At 42.3% G+C, this 20,451-nt stretch overlaps 2 protein-coding genes across 5 annotated transcripts in view; one reads left to right on the top strand and one right to left on the bottom strand.

The window, feature by feature from the left end:
- The window catches only part of HTR6 (5-hydroxytryptamine receptor 6), a 36,217-nt gene that overhangs the window by 2,101 nt on the left and 13,665 nt on the right, over positions 1–20,451 (bottom strand). For 2 of the 3 annotated variants that reach the window (XM_032448669.1, XM_015882302.2), the window contains 3 exons: positions 19,268–19,378; positions 3,303–3,637; positions 2,471–2,595 (listed from right to left, as the gene is read on the bottom strand). The gene's annotated coding sequence lies outside the window, so the exon portion shown is untranslated. Of the gene's footprint in view, positions 1–2,470; positions 2,596–3,302; positions 3,638–12,750; positions 13,606–19,267; positions 19,379–20,451 lie in introns of those variants that run through there. The other variant, XM_032448670.1, reaches the window with a different exon arrangement.
- Positions 1–20,451, top strand: part of TMCO4 (transmembrane and coiled-coil domains 4) — a 32,963-nt gene that overhangs the window by 4,052 nt on the left and 8,460 nt on the right. For both annotated transcript variants that reach the window (XM_032448668.1, XM_015882299.2), the window contains 10 exons: positions 2,200–2,227; positions 3,534–3,666; positions 7,716–7,813; positions 8,356–8,499; positions 8,980–9,099; positions 10,871–11,035; positions 11,565–11,701; positions 13,444–13,528; positions 17,105–17,222; positions 19,703–19,820. In XM_032448668.1, the coding sequence (XP_032304559.1) occupies positions 2,200–2,227; positions 3,534–3,666; positions 7,716–7,813; positions 8,356–8,499; positions 8,980–9,099; positions 10,871–11,035; positions 11,565–11,701; positions 13,444–13,528; positions 17,105–17,222; positions 19,703–19,820 (1,146 nt within the window). The remainder of the gene's footprint in view (positions 1–2,199; positions 2,228–3,533; positions 3,667–7,715; positions 7,814–8,355; positions 8,500–8,979; positions 9,100–10,870; positions 11,036–11,564; positions 11,702–13,443; positions 13,529–17,104; positions 17,223–19,702; positions 19,821–20,451) is intronic.

Below are 20,451 nucleotides of genomic sequence, written 5' to 3'. Positions count from 1 at the left end.
ATGACGCACAGGGACAGGAGGTGAGCTCACCACTGATTCAGAGGAAAACTGAGGATTATGGATTTACTCCTTCATTTGCATTTATTGCAGGTGATGAATACATGCAAATGCTGTCTTTCTAGACAGCAGTCATAACAAATAGCTGTGGGTGTGGTATGAGAAAGCAGTCATTCTTTTCTGGATAGGAATAAATTTACTATTTTCCTGTGTTGTTCCTTATTATCCTTCCCCCCCTCCTCCCATATGCAGCAGTATTGCAGTGTGGATTTGAAACTCTCTGTTGAGATAGATTTTGGACTTGTAGCAATTAATGAAATACTGGCAAAGACTTGTAATAACTACAGCTTTCTTTTGTAAGGTTTCACTCAATCGTGCATAATCGTGATCCTAAGCATAATTAAAACTACAAACACTTCCACTTCAAAATGACCAAACCACAGTTGCTACTGCATGGAGGGAGAAATCAAACTAGCTGTGAACTAATCTAATCAATGCTGATTGGACACCAGGTGACTGCATGGTAGTACGTGCAAAGCCTAAAGCACTGATAAATACTTGAGTATGCTAATGGTTACAAACGCAATCAAACAGTTGTTCCAGTTTGTCACCTGATTACCCGTATCCATCTCTCACCTTTTGAACTACACGTATCTAAATGCTTAGGCCAGATATTTCAAAGAGGTTATTTGACATTGGGTGCCACTGAGCCTACTGGATAAATTGTATAGGAGCTGAGCCATGACCTATGGCTCCTTCACAAAACCCAGGGAGCATTTATTGCCTCTGAACTGGCTCTGTGCAGCACAGCAACCCTGCTCAGGAGACTGCCTACATTAGCAAACGACAGCAGCAAGGTCAAAAGCTTCACCTAATTCCAGACTTCAGGCTCCATGTTTGACCAGCTTTCTGCTTGGGCCTCCCAGCTCCTGGCAGCCCTGAAGCCAGACAGGGTGCGTGGCAGCTGGGGACTGGGGACTCTCCTTTTCCTTTGGCCACTGAAATACAGGAGTGCTGACTATATTGTGCAGAGCCCGGGTCAGCAGAACCTTCAGGAAGCATTTATCCTGTTGGACATTGCAGGGCAGGCAGGCAAAGGATGGGCACAACCACGTAGATATGTAGCAGCAGAGCACCCAAGTCATCGTGCACCTGAGCAACACATTCAGAGTACAGGTATTGATATTTGACTCAACATCTACAGTCTGCCCCTCTTCTAGGACTGGATTAAAGATTGCTTGTCCTCTATGCTTCTCGTGCAGCAGATTAGAGACATTTTTACAATACAAATATTGCTTAGGAGCTTACGGGTCTAATAAACATAAACTCTTTGGCAGCGTCCCGTGTCTTTGAATGTATTTTTCATGTTCCCAAAGGGTCAAAGGATTCCCTATAAAATTCAGCTGTGCTTTATGCTTGGAGGAGAGGAACACTGAGCTAGTGTTTAGTGTTGTAGTTACGTAAAGAGCTTAACATTTATTATTATTGTTATTTGGTGACAATAAAAGAACACAGCAGTAAAAACACCACCTCTTTCTTCTCATCTAAGGAGCACTGACCTCTTTCATGGATTTGTCCATGGAAGCTTTATATTGAATTGATCTGTTTTTCCTATTTATTTTTCTGATGGCCATAACTCTTGTTTCTGAGTACTTAATCCATAAGAACTTCATTCTAGTTCAGCCCTACTGCCTATAGCTATGAATTCCCAGAATGCCAAAGCAAATAGGGGCCACTGGTCCATCTAAGTAACATTCAAACCTATTTGAGCTGAAAATACAAGTAGGTGTGACTAGAAGAGCAGAAGGCATCAGTGCAGCTGGGAACTTACAGCCTGATTTCCCCTGACTTTGAAGTCCCGTGTAATCACAGGGCATTCAATTGCAACAGGATTGCTAATAACAATAACAACAACAAACCAAGAATCAGCTGCTTCAGCACATACCAAGCAGGCATTACTCTCCCATCCTGTGCTTATCTACTTCTGTTCAGTCAGTTCTACCTGCATGTGTGTATGTACAATTGTGCATTGGAAGCATCTGGCTTTACTTTGTTGAAATCAACTTCCTGCCTTTGCACATGTAAGAATGGACACTCTGCAGCCATTAAATTGTGGTCTGATGGGATTTCAAACTTCCATTTTAAGACCTCTAGTTGTACATCATCAAACTTAACTTCAATATTCTTTTCTTTTCTTTTTAGGATCTTTTGTCCTTCTCTCTTAGAGATGGTAAGTTTATGTTAGTGTTTGTTCTTTGTAAGTGTAACATCAGTGAGTTCATATATCTAATACTTTACATGCAAGAGTAGCACACTCTTTCCTTATGTCCACTATAGGAAAGACAACTGATACCACCTGTTAAATAATGCACAACTGGTCACCTCTGTAGCTTGTAGTACATATCATGTATGTACATATCATGTACTGGCATACAATTGTATGTACTGAATGAAAAGTTCTGAAGTTAAATACCTAGACTGGAATGTTTTTCTCCTCCAGTGCTTCCAAGGGTGCAGATGAGCTCTTCTTCCTTCTGGGAAGCCATGGAGCTGTTATGGAAGTTTCAACCCCCACATGCTTCGCAGATCACTCGTTGCCTAAAAGGAAAACAAATAGATATCCAGGGAATAAATTCTGGTGGGAATAAAAACTGCCTGTTTTGCTAAGCTGGAATTTCAAACAAATGTATTTTCAAGCCTTGGTGACTTAGTGCCAAGCTGGCTACGTGAGAAGCTAAGTTGTGTATTGCTGGCAGGAAGCATGAAGGCTACTATTAAGACTCCTTGCGTGTTGTGCTACATATCAGGGACGAAGGGAGGATAAGCATTAGCCTTATTTCTCTGCTTAGCACAGACTTTAAAAGTGACCTCATTAAAGCCCACTGAAGCAGCTTGGTATCTTGGTAATGATGGTAATAAATAAATAAACTGAACAGATTGCCAATGGCCATATTTGATCTACGTGCAGCACGTATCGGAACTATACTTTGTTGTTGTGTCTTGCTGGTATCTTTACGCAACCCCAGAGAAACTATTGTGCTTTTCATCACAGAATGCCCTTTATAAATGCCTGCTATCAGCAAACAGCAGATGCTACTGAGAACAAAAAAAAAGAGTTGGCACAAATCTGTTCTATCTAAATTCTTATGATTATTTTTCTAACCACACTTGTTTGTATGCCCAAGAGTAGTCCTTTCTCCTGCTGCAGGTTGTGTCAGCTTATCCATTCCTCTTCTCATTGTCCTCTATCAAAGACAATGAAAACCTAGTGATATGAGATGTTCTCCTGTCTTATAGGCAGTTACCTGGTGTAGTGGCTCTGCTGACAGGGTGAGGTTTGCAGTGGGGGAGGTTCTCCATTTCGGGCTCTCTTCTTTAGACAATAACAGTTGTCTTCAAACACATGAAAGATGAAGAGGGCCTGAGGGGAGGAATATGCTTTTGTGTAACATGGTCCTCTAGTGCAGCTGGGTTTCTTCACTTGCTGTTTAACCTGATAAGGAGTGATGGATTTCCTGGGTTTTCCTCTGTTTAAGGGTACTACGATGCACGAGTAAGGGTGTTGATCTGCCACATCAGCTGGCTGCTGCGAATCCCCTTGGAGGAGCTGGAAGTCCTGGAGGAATCTCTGCTTGAAAGCCTGAAGGAACAAACAGAGGAAGAGTCAGAGTAAGAATACTAGGGTTGAATATAAGGGATGAAGAATCACTGCTGGTGGTTGTAAGTTTAGCATCAATTATTCTGCCTAAGTCCAGGCTCTGCTCATTCTCCCTGTGGCTCTTAACTTAATCATTTATGGCTTGATGAAAGTTGCAGGGTCCTCAAAGCACTTTAGCTGCACTGAGAGCCAACAATGCTCAACATTTGTAAAATCAGAGCTGCAGCCCAACCTTGCAAGCTGGTGAATGCACACACCAAACTCCTTCATCTCCTTGTTCCAATTTTATCTCCTAGGCTGTATCCTAAGCTCCTAGAAAGATCTGTATCTCTTGGCCTAGTACTCTTCAGATACAAACAAATAGATTTACAGGGGGATTGTTCCCTCTGGAGAAACCATGAAGCTGAAAATCAAACAGGCCTGATGTGTTTTGATTATTTCCCTTACTCTGCTTTACAAAAGGGAATGAGTCAATGTGAATATGTCAAGGCTAAAGCCAGGCTATTTCTTCCAGGCCAAACTCACACCTCTGCAATAATGCCTTCTGCAGAATGAAGTTCCTATAAAATTTCAGGATTAAATCCTTTGTTGATCAAACTGTTGAACACCTGACTTCTCTATTATTAATGTAAGATGAAGCCTCTTAATTGCAAGTTCTTATATTCAGAATTGCCAGACTGTTGGTGCCTATTAGAAGCACAGTCCTTTGCCTATGAGCCAGGAGCCGTGTGAAGGTTTAGCAGTGTGTGAGCTGGTAAACCTGTCCATAGGAGACTTTCAAGGAGCTGTTTAACATTTTTATGCCAGTTCAGCAATAAATGTTACGAGGTTGGCCTGAGTGCCAAGAACTGCTTTAATCGATGTCTCTGACGCAGAACATGTTCAGACGTTTCTCTGGGGTTCAGCAGGTGGCAGATGCCTTTCAATTATGACTATTTAAATAAAGCTTAACTTTATAGTGCACTGTAAAAAGGGAAAGTCAAAATAATCTCAAAGATCATGCACTGCTAAAGAGAGCACCGTCTGCAATGCAGGAGCAAGGGTTGGTACAGATGGGCACTGTTTTGCTCTGGCTTATGAAAATAAATTCAATCTTGAGCCTCTAACATGGCACAGCACACATATTAAGAGTGGGACCTCACGTACACAGATGGTGCCCTGATACCTAATTCTCTTGGAACTGTGGCTCTTGAAGTGGGTTGTAGTGCAGCTCCAAGAGATGTCTGATAGTGGCAGGAGTGACTGCAGAAATTGTGCTATATAGTTATGAGTGTGGCTTTCAAATGCTGTAGTTAATTTAGTGGTTATCATGTCTATATTGTGTGGCAAAAGCCATTGATTTCACTCTTGTTCTTTCCTTAGAAGCCCGAGCTGCACCTGTTAGATGAAAGAGGAAAAAGAAAATCCCCACAATAAGAGCAGTTCACAACTGCAGGGTCAATACATTCATTACTGCAGTACTAAAACTAGCACAAAGCTGAGACTTGTGGGGAATTCATGACTCTGTTGTAGTGATAGAACTCAACTGGGAACTGAAGCAGGATGTAATCTCACTGCTGCTTTGACCTCACAGATTTTTGGGGGCAGGGAAGACAGTCTTAGGATCTGCTTTGAATCCTTTCAGCTCTGCCCATCCCCTGCAAGAACAGGAACAACCAAGTGGATTTTAGGCAGCTTCTGCTTATGCATTATTTACTGATACTTGCAATGGGAAGTTTTGCTCTTGCCTTTGCTCCTGTGGACACGTCCTGTGGCCCAGTGTGTTGCAGATAAGTTGCTAAAGATGTTGCCATTCAGGCTGCATCTTTCACTGACAGCTACATTTGCAACTGCAGAATGTGCAAGCAGAGGTTATAGGCAGTGGTTTAGTTTTTGGAGGATCACTGTGGAGTTGAGATCCCTGTGCCATGCAAGTCAGTGGGAGTTCTGCCATTGACTTCAACGAAGCAGGGATTTCTCCCACTGTGCTTCATTTTCCTCCCGCTGTGCTGTACAAAGCTGTGTATTGTTTGGGACTCATCTAAAATTGTCTTTATCAAAATTACAGAACGCTTAGAGGGTTCCAGGAAGGATTAGGCAATTATATGGATAATGAAAATCCACTATTAGGTTCAGATTAAGAGGGAAAATATCCAAGTTTGGAAGCAAGATAAATTCTCATGTTTCAAGGCCAAGATTAACCACTGAATAGGCAGGTTAGAAGGAAACTTATCCTGTAAACAACTTGTTTCATTATCCTCTGTTTCTCTCACTTTCCTCTGAAATGGAAGGTGCTTCTTGTGAGAGATAAATCAAAATTGGTACCTGAAAAGCGACATTGTTTTCTTTTCAGTTTATTTACCTGCTGGGGTAAGTTTGTTAAAGTGCAGCTTAAATGCACAGAGACAAATGAAATAGTGACTGTGTTTAATAACTATTATGTTATTATATTGTGAGGTATAATTAGAGAGCAGCTAAATATAAAGTCTGCTATTGGAAAATAGTTTGATTCCATCTCACTGTTAACTAGCACAAATTACCCTTATTCTCTGCTTCTGCTTCTTATTTTTCTAATACTAACATAATTCAGTTTGTTTATGAGCAACAGGAGGAGGAGCTGGCCTTTGGTTCAGGTCTGACACAGCAGCTCACAGGTCTGGAGGCCAGTGGCCACTGCTAAGGATCATTCATCTTAATGAATAGCATTCACTTTAATGAGCACCATCAAGTAGCATTTGGCATGGCTGGATGAGGTCACCAGGTCAAAATCAGTTCCTGAGTTGAATTGCACTTTCTCTGTTAATCAGGTCTTTAAAACGAGTCTGGTGTATAATACAAGGAAGTAAAAGTCATGGTGCATTTTAGGTAGTTTTCTTGATGCTCTGTTGCTGAAACCAAAACAGAAAGCAGCATAGAACTGCACCATCAGAAAAAGAAATTATCATTACACAGCTGACTACAGCAGTCATTTACATTTGTAGGGTTGCTTTCACTTACGAATATCTGATGTACATAGTGCTGGTGTAGCATTTACATGACACATACATGATTTAACCTGCTGTCCTTACAACCAGCCCTATGCTGATATGCTCACGGCCTCAGGGAACTGATCTGCAGGCTGTGCCCTAAAAACTGAGATGAGAACTGACAGCTCTGGCAGTTATCTTCCTGCCTGGCGATATCACAGATGCTGCTCAAAGTCCTATCTACGCTCAGGGTTTACTTTTAATGCATATCAAGCATTTCCCCTCAGCTATGGACTGTTCTTGTGTGAGCTTTCAGCAAGAGCAGCCTTTAATGACAGAGGAATGGGGAACCAACCTTAATGGAAACTGCCTTGTGTGTGCTCTGCAGCTCGCCCCAGTGATGTATGATCTGAGCTAACCCATCTCAGCTTCTCTGCTGTTTGTCCCCAAGGTGAAGTCTCCTTCTCCCCCATGTACATGTTATTTTTTTGGTCAGTTCTTTCTCTTTCCCTGAAGGCTGAGCTAAGTACCCATCAGCTTTCACTGTTTGCCTCCTCTTTGGATTTCAGCCTGCAACCTGACCTGACTTGAGAGCATCTCACAACAAATAACTAGTAATTATGGGCCAAATCAGCCTGGTAGTCATTCTGCAGCCTAGAGGTGAGAGTCTCCAATGCAGTCTGCCAATACATCACATATGTAGGGGCCAGTTCTTTTCCATTAGACACACAGTATTAACTTCATAATGCAGAAATGGTTTTCATCTCCTACAAACAGCAATAGATTTTCTGTAAGACACATAGGTAGTTCATAGCTATTGAAATGTTTCTGACTTTGCTTCTTTTTTTTTTTTTTTTTTTTAAAACATGCTTCACCCCTCTTAGGAAGTGTTTTCAAAGTAAGTAACATCTGTTGCCTTTTCCAAGCAATTACATTGTTTCGATTTAAATCTGTGGCTTATGTCCATGCTCATAAATCTGAACGTGTTGTCGCAGTCCACACCTGCATGGTACTTTTTACTGTTCCCAGTAGGGAAATTACACTGAGGAGGATATAAGCAGATTGTGGTGCAGTGTTGTTATCTGCCAGCTTTTATTTTTTTAATCCCCCTGCAGAACTGCAGAAGTCTCAAGAAAAAAGAAGGAAAGAAGAAGGAAGCTGAAGAGATACCTGCTGATCGGCTTGGCAACCGTTGGAGGTGGAACAGTGATTGGTGAGGCTGCCTTGGGCTGTCAGAAGCTCGCTCCTGAATTGCATGCACAGTGCAAGGGGGAGAAAGTGGGGTTCTGACCTGCACTTTCAGCAGCAGAAGCCAGGCTGTGATTTTAAAGTGTTCACTGTATTTTATTTTCTTCTCTTTTTTTTTTTGCCAGGCTAAAGGTAGTCTGTCACTTCAGGTTCTGCCATGCAAAAATAAAACAGGAATTAGTTGTAAAAGTGAAAATCCACTTTGTTTGTTGGTGTGGTTCTCAGTGCATACTGGAAAGTCAGTTTAAAAATACCAGAGAGAGACTGGATGATGTTTGTTTGGGACACAATATTCTTCCTTGACTTAAGTTATTCTTTATTTTTACTGAAGTCAGTCAAAGAATGAGTGCAGAGATTCAGGGCCTGGGAATGATCTCAGAAAGCCCCTTTCCAGTGATGCAAAACAGACACCACTTTTTCAATAGAATTAGTAGTACTCGCACAGCACAGGGAAATAACTGTTTTTTGCACTTGGTAAAAGACTGGTGAACTCACTTGTCTTCTCAGGCTTGACAGGAGGCCTTGCTGCCCCTCTGGTTGCTGCTGGGGCTGCCACTATCATTGGAAGTGCAGGAGCAGCTGCTCTTGGTTCAACTGCAGGGATTGCTGTCATGGCATCCCTTTTTGGAGCTGCAGGAGCTGGCCTTACTGGTAAGAGAGTGACTGCACATTTCACAAGTAATGAGGCACAGGATTGTGTTCCAAAATGCAGAGCATGACCAAGCTCTGCAGAGCAAGGAAAGTGATGTGAGGTGTGATCTCACAACTTCGAGCTGAGTTTTATTTCAAGACATGCTTGATGACTAACCAGGAAAATCGTGTTTGATACGTGGCTAAGTAAAAGAAATGAAAACTTCCTGCTTTGGATTAGAAAGGTGCAGCAACAGAGAGCAGTGGCTGTCACAGGTCATGCTGGGTTTTCTGCAAAACAGCCTTCTGCCGAGATACCCACAGATCATGAGAGCTCAGAGGGATCCTGTTGGCTCCATACTAAGTAATACATAGATTTGCTAAGGGTCTTGGAAAGAGAAAACCCTAGTCACGAGCCAAGTCATCTCTTATGAATTTCTGCTGTTAACAGCATCTGTCCTTGTGCGATTTCTGAGATCCGTGTTTCTGTCTTATGTGTAGGATACAAGATGAAGAAGCGTGTGGGAGCCATAGAAGAGTTTGAATTCCTCCCACTTACAGAAGGAAGGCAGCTTCACATCACCATAGCAATTACTGGTTGGCTGTGTGCTGGCAAGTATGGTAAGAATAAGATGAGATTGAGAGGAGTGTAGCAGCGTTTGTGCTTTAGTAGCACCGTGCCTTCCACACGCTCACATAGGCTGTTGAATAAAACACATCAGCTGTTAACATAAGTCTTTGTAACCCAATCTGCGGTTCCAGTCAAAACAGAGAAAGTACAGTAAATTGGTGGTAGTTATGGTAGGATTGGTGGTAGTGATAGTGTGACTGTTTCTGTTAGTAAATCCTGTCTGGTTTTCCTAGGAAGAATCTTGTTGGGTTGGATGATTTCCAGCACTAGGACAATATGTCTCACCTACCTCTGAGACTTTATGTTTATCCTCCAGCAATTAACAGAAAACAGTGTTGTTTTCTTTCTCTCCATCTGCCAGCTAATGAGGTTTATTGGCAAGAAAGTTGTGTGAAGCAAATCCCATTAAGCACAGAACTCAGGAAGTGAACTCAGAGGCAGCAGCCTTGGAAAGTTTGTATTGTTTTAGTTTCTAGTATGGCTTGTCATATAAATTATGTCAACTGTCTGCTGAGTTCAGCAACCTGGCTCAGCAGCTGCCAATTCATTCAGAACCATCATAATTAACACTGGGTATTATTAATGCAGAAGGTTTTCTCTGTCCTGTTGCTTGTTAGATTGCAGCTAGCTGTCAGAGTAAGGTTATTTTCACTTCACAGTACTGTGCTTTGGCTTTACTCATTGCTTAGCAGGGCTCCAAATCTCTGGGATTGGAGGGCTCCCAGGCAATGTTAGAAACACAAGTGCATCCTTCAGGAACCACTTGGTGTCTCTTTGCCCTTAAAAGGGAGTTACATATGACACACATTCTTCTTCCATAACAAGCAATCTGTTATAATGTTTAAAAAAGCAAAACTAAAACTGTCGTCCATTCTCTTCCTTACAGCTGTGCCTGTTTGCACACTTGCACGACTTGTTAACACAGAGGGAGTGAGAACATGCTGTGATTTTTGATCTCTCACTGTCTGCCTATCTGTACATCCACAAATACAGAAGGATATAGTGGCGAGGTCTGGCATGGGACATGCCACTTTGGTCAGCAGCTGCCTCAACTCGCCCTGCTTTGTTCAGAGAATGAACAAAGTCAAAGGGTTTTAATTAATTCAGATGAACAGGGCAGAGTACAGCTTAAAAATTGGTCTTGCAGCCAAAAATTAGACATTGCACAGTGTATATTATCCATTCTTTCTTAAGCATTCAGGCACTGCTTTTGATTAGCCTCTGAAGGGGGAAAATTAAACCAAAGTGGCTAAGTTAGACAGCAGAATAAAAATAATCGCAATCTAGATCTGCAAATACAGATTCCTTGTTTTCCAACAGAGACACTAATGCAATCCTTGCCTGTCTAACTAAAGTACTTGGAAGATGCCCTGTGGTAGATTATATAAGTCCAGATGCAGGACTTGGCCTGATGTCTGAGGATAAGAGGAATGTCTTCAGTGCCTATGTAATTCACATTAATGTCCATCTCTCTCAGAAGGCTCTGAGCTACCTGAGTGGGTCATGAAGTCTCAGCCTGCATGCAGTATCTCTGTGCTGAACACTTTGCCAAATCAGCTGAAGCTGTGGGATTATTTACCAAGCCAAAATTTATCGTAAAATAGTAGAACTATGGAGTCTAAATCTAACAGTATTTTTAAATGCAATTCCTAATTATCACAAAATGTTCCAGTGCCCTGCAGGTTCTTTTCTGACTCTTTTTTTGAAGCTATCTTGCCACTGTTGTGCTGTTCTGAATTCCATGCCTGCAACTTTTCACAGGGAGCTTCACAGCACCATGGAGCAACATGCTGCATTCGAGAGAGCAGTACTGTCTGGCCTGGGAATCCAAGTACTTGATGGAGCTTGGCAGTGCCTTGGATACCCTGGTGAATGGTTTTGTTAACATGATGGCTCAGGAAGCCCTAAAATTCACTGTTTTGTCGGGTAAGAACCTATATTGCATTGGATCTGTGCTTGTACAGTTTCACTGTTGGTGTTTATTTAAAGGGGCTTTCCTTATCTGAGAGGATTTCTGGGAAGACATATTGGCATCGCCCTGCAAAAGTGGCCTGAGAACCTTCTCTGCCACACCTGTAATTCAGAGTTGCTTTCCTGGATTGCTCTGCCTCTGTGTCACTGACTTGTTCTTTTAAAATTACAGCTGGAAACACCTTTCTTTGTGTGTGTCTGTGTTTATATTGTTAAACTGTTTTAGTGCTTCACATAAACCTTTCAAACATGCAGGTTATGTTCACATATAGCGTCTGTTTGCCTCCATATCAGAACATCAGATTCTTTCTTATCTTTAGTCTAGCAAAACATTTCTCAGACCAGCTCTTGAGCAAGAAGCACTGAAAATGATAAAAGGCCCAAGGTTTAGCTTTTAACTTCAGTGAACCATCTTTCTTTTGATGTTTCCTAAGAGCAGTCCAGATTAGTGACTGTGCTGGGCTGTTTGTTTTCTATGTTGCAGGTATTGTTACAGCCTTGACTTGGCCAACTTCACTCTTGACTGTTGCCAATGTCATTGACAACCCCTGGGGAGTGTGTCTGCATCGGTCTGCTGAAGTAGGCAAGCACCTTGCACATATTCTGCTCAGTCGACAGCAGGTAATTGACTAGAAATTATCCAGGAAGAATGGCAGGAAAGGATCTGGGACATGAAGGAAAATTATCTTTCCTCGGGGAAGAAAATGAATAACAACATGAAAAATGGAAAGAAAAATTAAATGACGTACAAAATTGACCAGCATGTATGTAGTTAATTGAGGCAAATTACAAAGTCCCAAATTAATCAAAGAACTCCTGCTAAGATTCATTCTGTTTAACCCAAAGCTTCCCTAAATGAAGGAGAGATCCAGGTCATAAATGATAAGTGGATTGAACGTGCCAGGCCAACTCACTGAGTGAAAATCTGAGAACAGAAGGAAAGAGAGGTGACCAGGAGGAGAGAATAGAATGTTAAAAGTACCCATTGTGAATCAAGGGGCACAAAACAGTGTAAGATAATACCATGCAGCATTACATGCAGCATGAAACACACTTGTGCTTCCCTGCGTTGCTGCAGCTGTGGAGCACTGCTATAGAAGTGGCCATGAACACAGATCCACACAGATGTTGCTTTTCAGGTGATTCCAACAAGTACTTTGTAAATGCAAAGGCACAGTTGTTAGCAAATTCCACTCTCCTGTTGGAAACCCATGAAACAAAAGGCAGAATATGAGCTAAAGTGAGAGTGAGAAAAGCAGAAGGCATTCACAAATGGGAAAGGAAGAAGGAGCAGCAGGGTATTAAAGACTTGTAAGAAAAAATGTGTCCAAATGGGATGCAAGCTTGAAGTAGAAGTAACATACAACACCCAAAACAGGGAAGTGGAATGGGCTGGTACCTGAAAGAAGCGATGAACATCATTAAAGCTCCCTGAGGTGGTTTGTGAAAGTCGTTTCTGCCTCCCGAAGCCTGCCATTGTTTGCTGGGCTATCTCTGGTACCTGGGGAGGCAGTGTTCTGCTGGCCATGTGTTTCTCACAGGTATGCTATGCTAGTCCATTATCTGTTATGGAGGAGCCCTGTGAGAGCTGTGGCCACAAAGCTGCACGTCATCAATAACAGTGTGAAACAGCAGAGTAGAAACAAACTTGATTTCTCATAAAAATACAATCCCAGGAAAGGCAATAAACTTTATTTCATACAAGCCCTTTGTTGTGCTGGGGGTATTTGTTACTGCCTTTCAAGTGTTAACTGTTGTGGAAACACACATTCCAATGTGCTGCAGAGCCTACACGATTTAACTTGATGTCTAAAGAGTCCATCACACACCTGCTCCCTGGTTCATACACAGACTGTTGCGGCTGAGATTAAGCTCTCTTTGATCTTTAGGAAAATCTCATTAGGTTGTTCAAAATAAAAGCTTTCCACACGTCGTTTTTATAACAGCCACACAGAGCTGCTGCTGTTCAGTCTCAAATCTAGAAGTGTCCACTATTTTTGACTTACTGCTGCTTTTGTTGTTTATTGAAACATTTCCAGAGAAGAATTTTTGCTTCACAAATTAGGCTCTCTGTTGGAAGTTTGAAAACAATGAGCATCTGTTTGAGTAACATCTTGTCACTGGATTCTTTCAATTGATTTTCTAGCTATCAAAAAGCCCAAATAACAGATACTTTGGATATTGAACTGTGTAAAACATCAGGGACAACCTCTTTGAAATTGACAGAATCTCTCACATGCTTAAAAGACCAAGCACCAACATGAGTGCTCTCTGTGTCAGGGTCTCAGGAATCCCGTGGCTGGTCTCTCTTTCCAGGTCTAGTGCAGCATTTTATGGCCTTTTCTCCTTTCTTTTGTTCTTAGGGCAAGCGACCTGTCACACTGATTGGCTTCAGTCTTGGTGCCAGAGTCATCTACTTCTGTCTGCAGGAGATGGCTCAAGAAAAAGGTAAGCTTCACCTTCTGGTCCTCTTCCTCTTCATTTTCCTTACTGCTGGTAAGTTTTCCTTCCAATGAAATGTTGTTCTGCAAGAGTGTTAGAGGTTTTATTTTAGAATCAATCAGAAACCTAAAAAAATGCTTTTGAAATGCTTTTGGAGCCAAATTCTCTTATCAGTTCCACCAGTTCAATGGAACCACAGCCTTCATTAGAGGTGCTCCAGTGTGGCTGACAGCGTGGTTTGGTCACCAGTCTGTAGATATTGTGACATTGGATCACTAGATCAGTCTGTGAGCTGCACAGAGCCACTGAGATCTTGGCAGAGGACGCCTTGCCTTTATTGGCAGCTCTCTGTAGCTATTGTATCTAATTCCAAGAGTCCTCCTTTCCATTTAAGTCACTGAAATGCCACTGTCATCTGCTATTTTCATGATAATTTTCCCCTGAAGTCAAGTATAAAACCATCTGTCAATTTATTACCAGTTTGTGGTTCTGTTTATTAATAGATTCTATTTTTAATTTAGAAAAAGAATAAAATCATTACGATCAGTTGATGTGAAATGCATCTTGGAGTTGAGTCAGCATGAGTGTGTGTGCGCAGCCTGCCTTCCCATACGTAGCTCATGTGATTCATTAACCATGCAGTCTCACAATAAATCTGTCATAAATAAGGAGCTCCATGAAGTAAAATGTTCAATAAAGTTCAGGAAGGTGGAGATGGTGTCAGGTGAGGATAAAGGAGGTCAGTGTATTTTCTGTTGACATCTGGATACCAGAACATGACTTCTGGTTTAAGAAGAAACCCTCAAATACAGAATTCTGTTCTCACGATAAATTTGATCAAGTCCAGAATGATCCTGATGGAGTTACACTGAAGCCAGAATCCAGATCCTAATCCTGTTCTAGATCAACTCTTTTTGTGTCTTAAGAATGTCAAGGGATGAAGTATTTTCAGGCTTTTATTTAGAGATCTGCTGTCTCTCACTGGAATAACATGGGACCATAGTTACATGAAAGGAAATCATATGGGGTCTTTAAAGCTGGCTGCTGTTCTAAAGAAATCTAAGCATCGTAATTATGTATCATAGCAGCTCCCCACAGTACACTGATTTTTCAGTTCCTTAATTGAATTATGAAAGCTGAGAGCTGTTTGTGAGATGAAAAGCAGCATGTTTGGTGCAGATTGCCAAGGCGTTCTTCGCATGCACATTCCAGAGCAAGCCACAGAGGGAATGAAGCTGAGACCTGGGACATCTGAGTCTGATTTCGGTTTGGATTTGTTTGTCTCACACAAAAGAAATAGAAAGCCCTTTGCATCCAAATGGCAGTGGCATTTATGAGGACAAATAACTAATCATGGATTATTCAGTGAAAGAATGTGGCAGAAATTCAAAGCCCATTAAAAGAAAAACACTCTTTTGCCATTCAGGTAAATAACCTTTGAGATCCTTCATTGCAAATGACTTTGGAAGCCAGAAAATTTCAGAAAATGCCATTATAGTCTGAGGTGTAGTAATGCCCTGTCACAGACACACGATATGGCACAGGGAGTTCGTTGCTCTGATTTGTTCCTGAATTCCATCTTGTTCTCTATCCAGTGAGGACTGACCTGATGTTCCTCTTTTGCTCAGTGATTTGTACTAGAGGCACAGGAATGCCTGGCTCCTGAAAGCTGGTTACATCCTCCCACTTAGCCTGGATCTCCCACACCTTTACCAGGCAAATAATATTACCAGTTAGCAATCTTTTCCCATCAGTAACTGCTTTTTTAGTGTTATTTTCCTGCTTTATGCAGGCTTTGTTTGTCTCCATCAGTATAAAAGATCTGCAAACTGTGAAATACATTTAATTCATCTCGAGCGCCAGCAACCACATAGGTCAGCGATCTGCTCTCAGGTTTCTGTCAGCATTGAAAGAAAATGAGTATTTTTCAGCCAAAGCTGAACATTATTTTTTTCCTTCTAAGCACAAAATAAGCTGTGCAAAGGACTGGAGGAAAAAGAAAAAGCTTCCAACACCTTGCCCAAATGTCCAAGATCCCACTGAACTGGCTGTTTGTTTATTCAGTTGGCTCACATTGTGGCCATGGAATTTAGTACCTCAGTTGGAGCAAGCTCCCTGAACAGGCGCTGGGTTTCCTTTTCATTGCCCATGACTGTGGAAACACGGGACTTTATTGCTCACAGGTTACACTAACAAAATTGAATTGCTCTTTGCTGTTCTCTTGATTGGTGCAACATTTGCTTTGCAATAAGAAATAATACCAAGAGAGCTCTTTTGGACTGTTGTCAGGTGCTGGGATTTACACTGTGTCGAGAAAGATGCAGGCACTGCAGGGAGCTCCAAGTTCTTAGCGCTATTAGGGAAAAGAAACCAGTTGATTTCTATTTAGAAAGCCTCGCCAGGCACCACCTCTCCATCATAGCCTGAAGTGGTGCACTCTTACCTTCCCTTCCCAGAAATTTTCAGCATATTATTTTACGAACTGCAGACACCAGCCTGAAAATAGTTCAGCTCCTGCCTTGTGAACGCTGCTCTCAGCTGGAGAGTATCGATTCAGCACAGCGTGCCCACGAGGCTCCTAAGACTGCAGGGCTGAATTTCACTTAACTACAACATCAAGTGCTTGATGTCTCCTTACAAAGAAGAGTTAGGAGTATGTATTAACGTATTGTTTAAAAGTATCTTTCCCTGTTTTCAAGCCTATATCTGCACAGAAGTCTAACTGAAAAAGACCTAAATAAAGTCCCTCCATAAGCCCTGAATGGTGTCTAGACTGAGGCTGTCTCTTCTTGTCTTCAGATGGCAGGAGTGGGAAAGCACATTAATATTTAAATTTTAATTTAGGGCTGTTGCAGAGCTGCTCGATATTTTTCATACAGCCCTTTCTACTGCAATTTCTCAGCTGCAGCTGTCACATAAGAGAGGAAGATTTATGTAGGTCGCTCCAAAAGTAATGCCTTCTGTTTAATTCCATGGAAAATACAACATCTGCAAAGAGTACGGTAACACTATTTGATAGAGCAAATTTATCACCACCATTAGCTATTTTCTTCAGCACCACATTACATCACCCATAACTGTGTGATTCAGGTAACTGTCACCTTCAGTCTCATATTGATTCAGTGGGTCCTGACAAACCTGTGTGTGATGTTCTTTCTCTTCCCATGTGAGCATTCATGGCACCCCCCCTGGTGCAAACTTTGCAGTATTCCAACATTGCCACTGTTGTTTCCAATGCATTAAAGGAGATATTCAGCTCTGTACACAGATGCCACATCTGTCAGTCTGCCCCTCTGCTGCAGTAACAAAATGTAATGGGATATTGGTAGAAGGTTCAACCTCTGCTGCCATACCCCCAACATTTGCCTCTGATGGGCCAACAGAGTAATATAGGAGACATTACTTTTGGAGCAGCTCTTGTACTACATAAGTTAACATACCTATTCAGCAGATGGTGCTCTGTGCAGTGAGGTACCTCTCAAGTAAATCAAACCAGTTTGATAGATGATCACTCTGTGTTGGTAAATGCTGTCTGATCTATCTGTCTTCTAAACCCGAGCTGTTCTGCTTTCACTTTAATAGACTCCCAGGGGATCATTGAAGATGTGGTCCTACTGGGAGCTCCAGTGGAGGGTGAAGCCAAGTACTGGAAGGCGATCACGAAAGTGGTGTCAGGAAGGATCATAAACGGTTACTGCAGGTCTGTATGCATGCAGCGCCCTGCTTCATTATGCCAGTGTCACTTTGAAATGATTTTGTACATCTATCCCTTATAGATGTTTTGTGAGTGCATGTTTGTTCAGCTGATGAGTCCATTGATTGAACAGTGTCTGAGTCTCTTGTCTCCAGAGGTCTCTCCTTCAGATTAGTTGGCGGTGACAGTCTTCAGGAGATGTTTCAAGGCTGCTCTGTCCCCACTTAGTCCACATGAACAGGAGATTTCACTTGCAGAGGGGGTCCAACTGGAATAGCTGACACAAATTTACTAACGATATGAAAGAATTGGAAGGTTACCTTGAAACTTAAAACCAGCCTTTAAAACTGTGCAGAGAAGTGCTGTGCAGAGGTCTGAGTGATTCTGGGTGAGAAGAGGGAGATTCAGAGGCCAGAAGCAACTGAAGCAGCGTTGCAAAATCTGTTAAGAATTCAAGTGACAGCACCAAATCTAATGACTGTGTTTTGGAAGATAATTGTGGCAAGAGCATCATTTACCAGCACAATTAGAAGAGGGAAATTAAAACAAAGGAATGAAGCAGGGAAGTGCATGGGAATTGAGAAATAGCCAGGCAAGAAGATGAGCAAAGAACTCATAACTGAGTAAAGACATCTCTAGAGCCACAAGCCCTCAGATCAAGGACAGCTGAAATGCTGTTGGTCCTTTCCATATGCACATATGTATGTATTACATGTGTATAAGATGAGAAGTTAATGACATAGTGTATTGATTTACAAAGAAGAACTAAATAAAAGGATTTAAGAGCATTCAAGATTATAACCTCCCCCAAAATGATCATTAATCTCATCTGTCAGGCTGAAAAATGTTGCTTTTGTCTTTTTTGGATCACAGGACATTTTATGGATGCCGGATGTGCACACCAGTTAAAATATTTCTTTATTTGTCACAGGGAAAAAGCAATTGCTGCCTCCTGTCAATTAGTGACTGGGGACTTGGAATGCTTCTGTGTTCCTCCAAGAAACCATAAATTACAGCAGTTGTTGCACAGAGCTGCATTTGCCCTGGCAAATATCGCTCCTCCATGTGTTAAGCAAGTTATCTCTCAGTGCTAAAAGCTCAGTGTATCCATTTGCTGTAATAAAAAAGAAATCATTTTGTTACAGATTCAAAGCCTCTATAGTTGGAGCAGGTTATGTGTTCATATCTTTGTGCAGGCAGTAATTTGGTTAGTCTGCCCATCCACTGAGTGTTGAATGAGAGAAGGTGTAGAAATTGTAGCGTGCTGCCAAGAGATAGAAGCAGGTGAGGAGACTGGCAGGGAATATTCAGCTGCATTAGTTCTCTGCTTTGCTCTCAGCTGCTGGATGTTACTCTGCTGTCACAAGGGGCAGGTAAGGGAGGTTCACTGGCTATGAGAGAAGGACCCCACCTGAATCTCATCACTCTGTCTCTTGCTCATACAAATTTTGTCCTTGTTCTGTCACTTCAGAAGTAACTATATTTAGTTCCCACGAATGACATTGCAAGATCAGATTTGGACACAATTTGTTGAGCTTCAGTCCGCTGCAGCTCATCTCTTCCAGCTTTGAAGTCTGAAAGGAGCCAGGGAGTGAAAGCCAGCTGTCAGGGCTGTCCCTCTTGATTTCACAGCAAGGTTACAAATTCCTAGTGGAAAACCTTAACCAAATTAGTTACGACTCATAGAGCATGTCAAAAAAAGCCAGCCATGGGGTGACAGATCAAAAAGTGACTGTAATGCAGCGTGGATGTGCTGCAAAGATTTTGCAGAGCTCTGTGTAGACTTGACTTTTAGCTCACAGCATTTTGCAATGAAAGGAACAGCCTCATCTTCTGCCTTTCCTGAACCTGCACACCCCTCACATCCAGCTTAGATCTGCTCCACAGACTGTAGTGATACAGAACAAGTGATGTATTTCCAAAGGATGCATCACCTTCTCTCTTCATCCTGTAGCCTACCCTGATACTGCCACAATGACTTACAGCAATGCTTTACAGTAGAAACAGACCCTTCCTAGTATTGTAATTCAAACTACATATTTATACAGTACCTATAAATCAGGAGCACACTGAGGAGCTTCACAGTCGATGTTTATATCAGCAGCATTGGTATCGTTGGTCTCATCACGTTAACAGCTCTCTGGAGCTTGGAGAACTTCAACCTATTAGTGCATTAGAAAGAGTAAATGTGAATGTATTGCAGAATCCAGGCAAATACAGAAAGGGTCAGATTTTTAAATACACTGAGTGCAATGAGACTGCATCCCCAGATCAGGATTTAACTCAGACTCACTCTTACATCCCAGGAGTCTGTCCCGATTTTGGCAACTACTCTGATTCCTGTGTCTGACAAAGCTGCAATGGGCATCACTCCAGACTAGACTGTGCTTCCCAGCTCCTCTGTTCTCCATGTGCTCTGCGTAGTCACATATTGTGTACGTTTAGCAACAGGATTTATTCACACTCTTCTTTTGCTCTGCTCCTAGGGGGGACTGGCTGCTGGGATTTGTTTACAGAACCTCTTCTGTCCAGCTCAACGTTGCTGGCCTCCAGCCAGTCAAGCTGGACGACAGGAGAATGGTAAACATGGACCTTTCATCTGTAGTAAGTACTACTTCTAGTCTTACTTTTCCCATCTGCCCTCACACTCATCGATCAAGAGAAAGTGTGATGCCGGGAAGGTAGGTCAGCAGCTGGGGAACGTGTGGCTCCAACGCGTGGCAGCAGAGCAGGTGCAGCCTGAAGCCTTATCTGGGTGGCTCCTCCGGCACAGTGCCAGTACATGCGGGGACAATTGCATGGCCCTTGTACCTTGGTCCTGGGCCACAGCGACCCTGGTGCAGGAGGCAGCTTGCACTGACAGCTCTGTGGTAGCAATGGCTAGTTTCCTAGGCTGCGAGGCTGCTGTGTTTTGGAATACGTGTTCTTGGGAAGCAGGAAGTGTTGCTTCACCTGTTTCACCTGCGTGGTAGACACAGCTTCCTCAAAGCCGTCATTAATGATTAGCAGTATTCAGCTTGATTATCGTAAGCAAACTAATGATCTCCGTGCCTCATTGTTACTCATGAGTGACCTCTTACAGAGCAGATCATGCGGAACTTCATTTCTGCGTTCATATTCACTGGGATCTTGGGCATGCAATCTTGTTTTCCCATATCTTAATGATTCAGCTCATCTTTTACTCTGCAGACTGGACTGGAAGATGCTCAGCACAAAGCTTAGGGCACATCCATCA

This window comes from Coturnix japonica, chromosome 21 (assembly GCF_001577835.2).
Source record: "Coturnix japonica isolate 7356 chromosome 21, Coturnix japonica 2.1, whole genome shotgun sequence".
In the NCBI taxonomy this organism is placed as follows: Eukaryota; Metazoa; Chordata; class Aves; order Galliformes; family Phasianidae; genus Coturnix; species Coturnix japonica.
The sequence above is the reverse complement of the archived record's forward strand: the minus strand, read 5'-3'. Positions and strand labels throughout refer to the sequence as shown.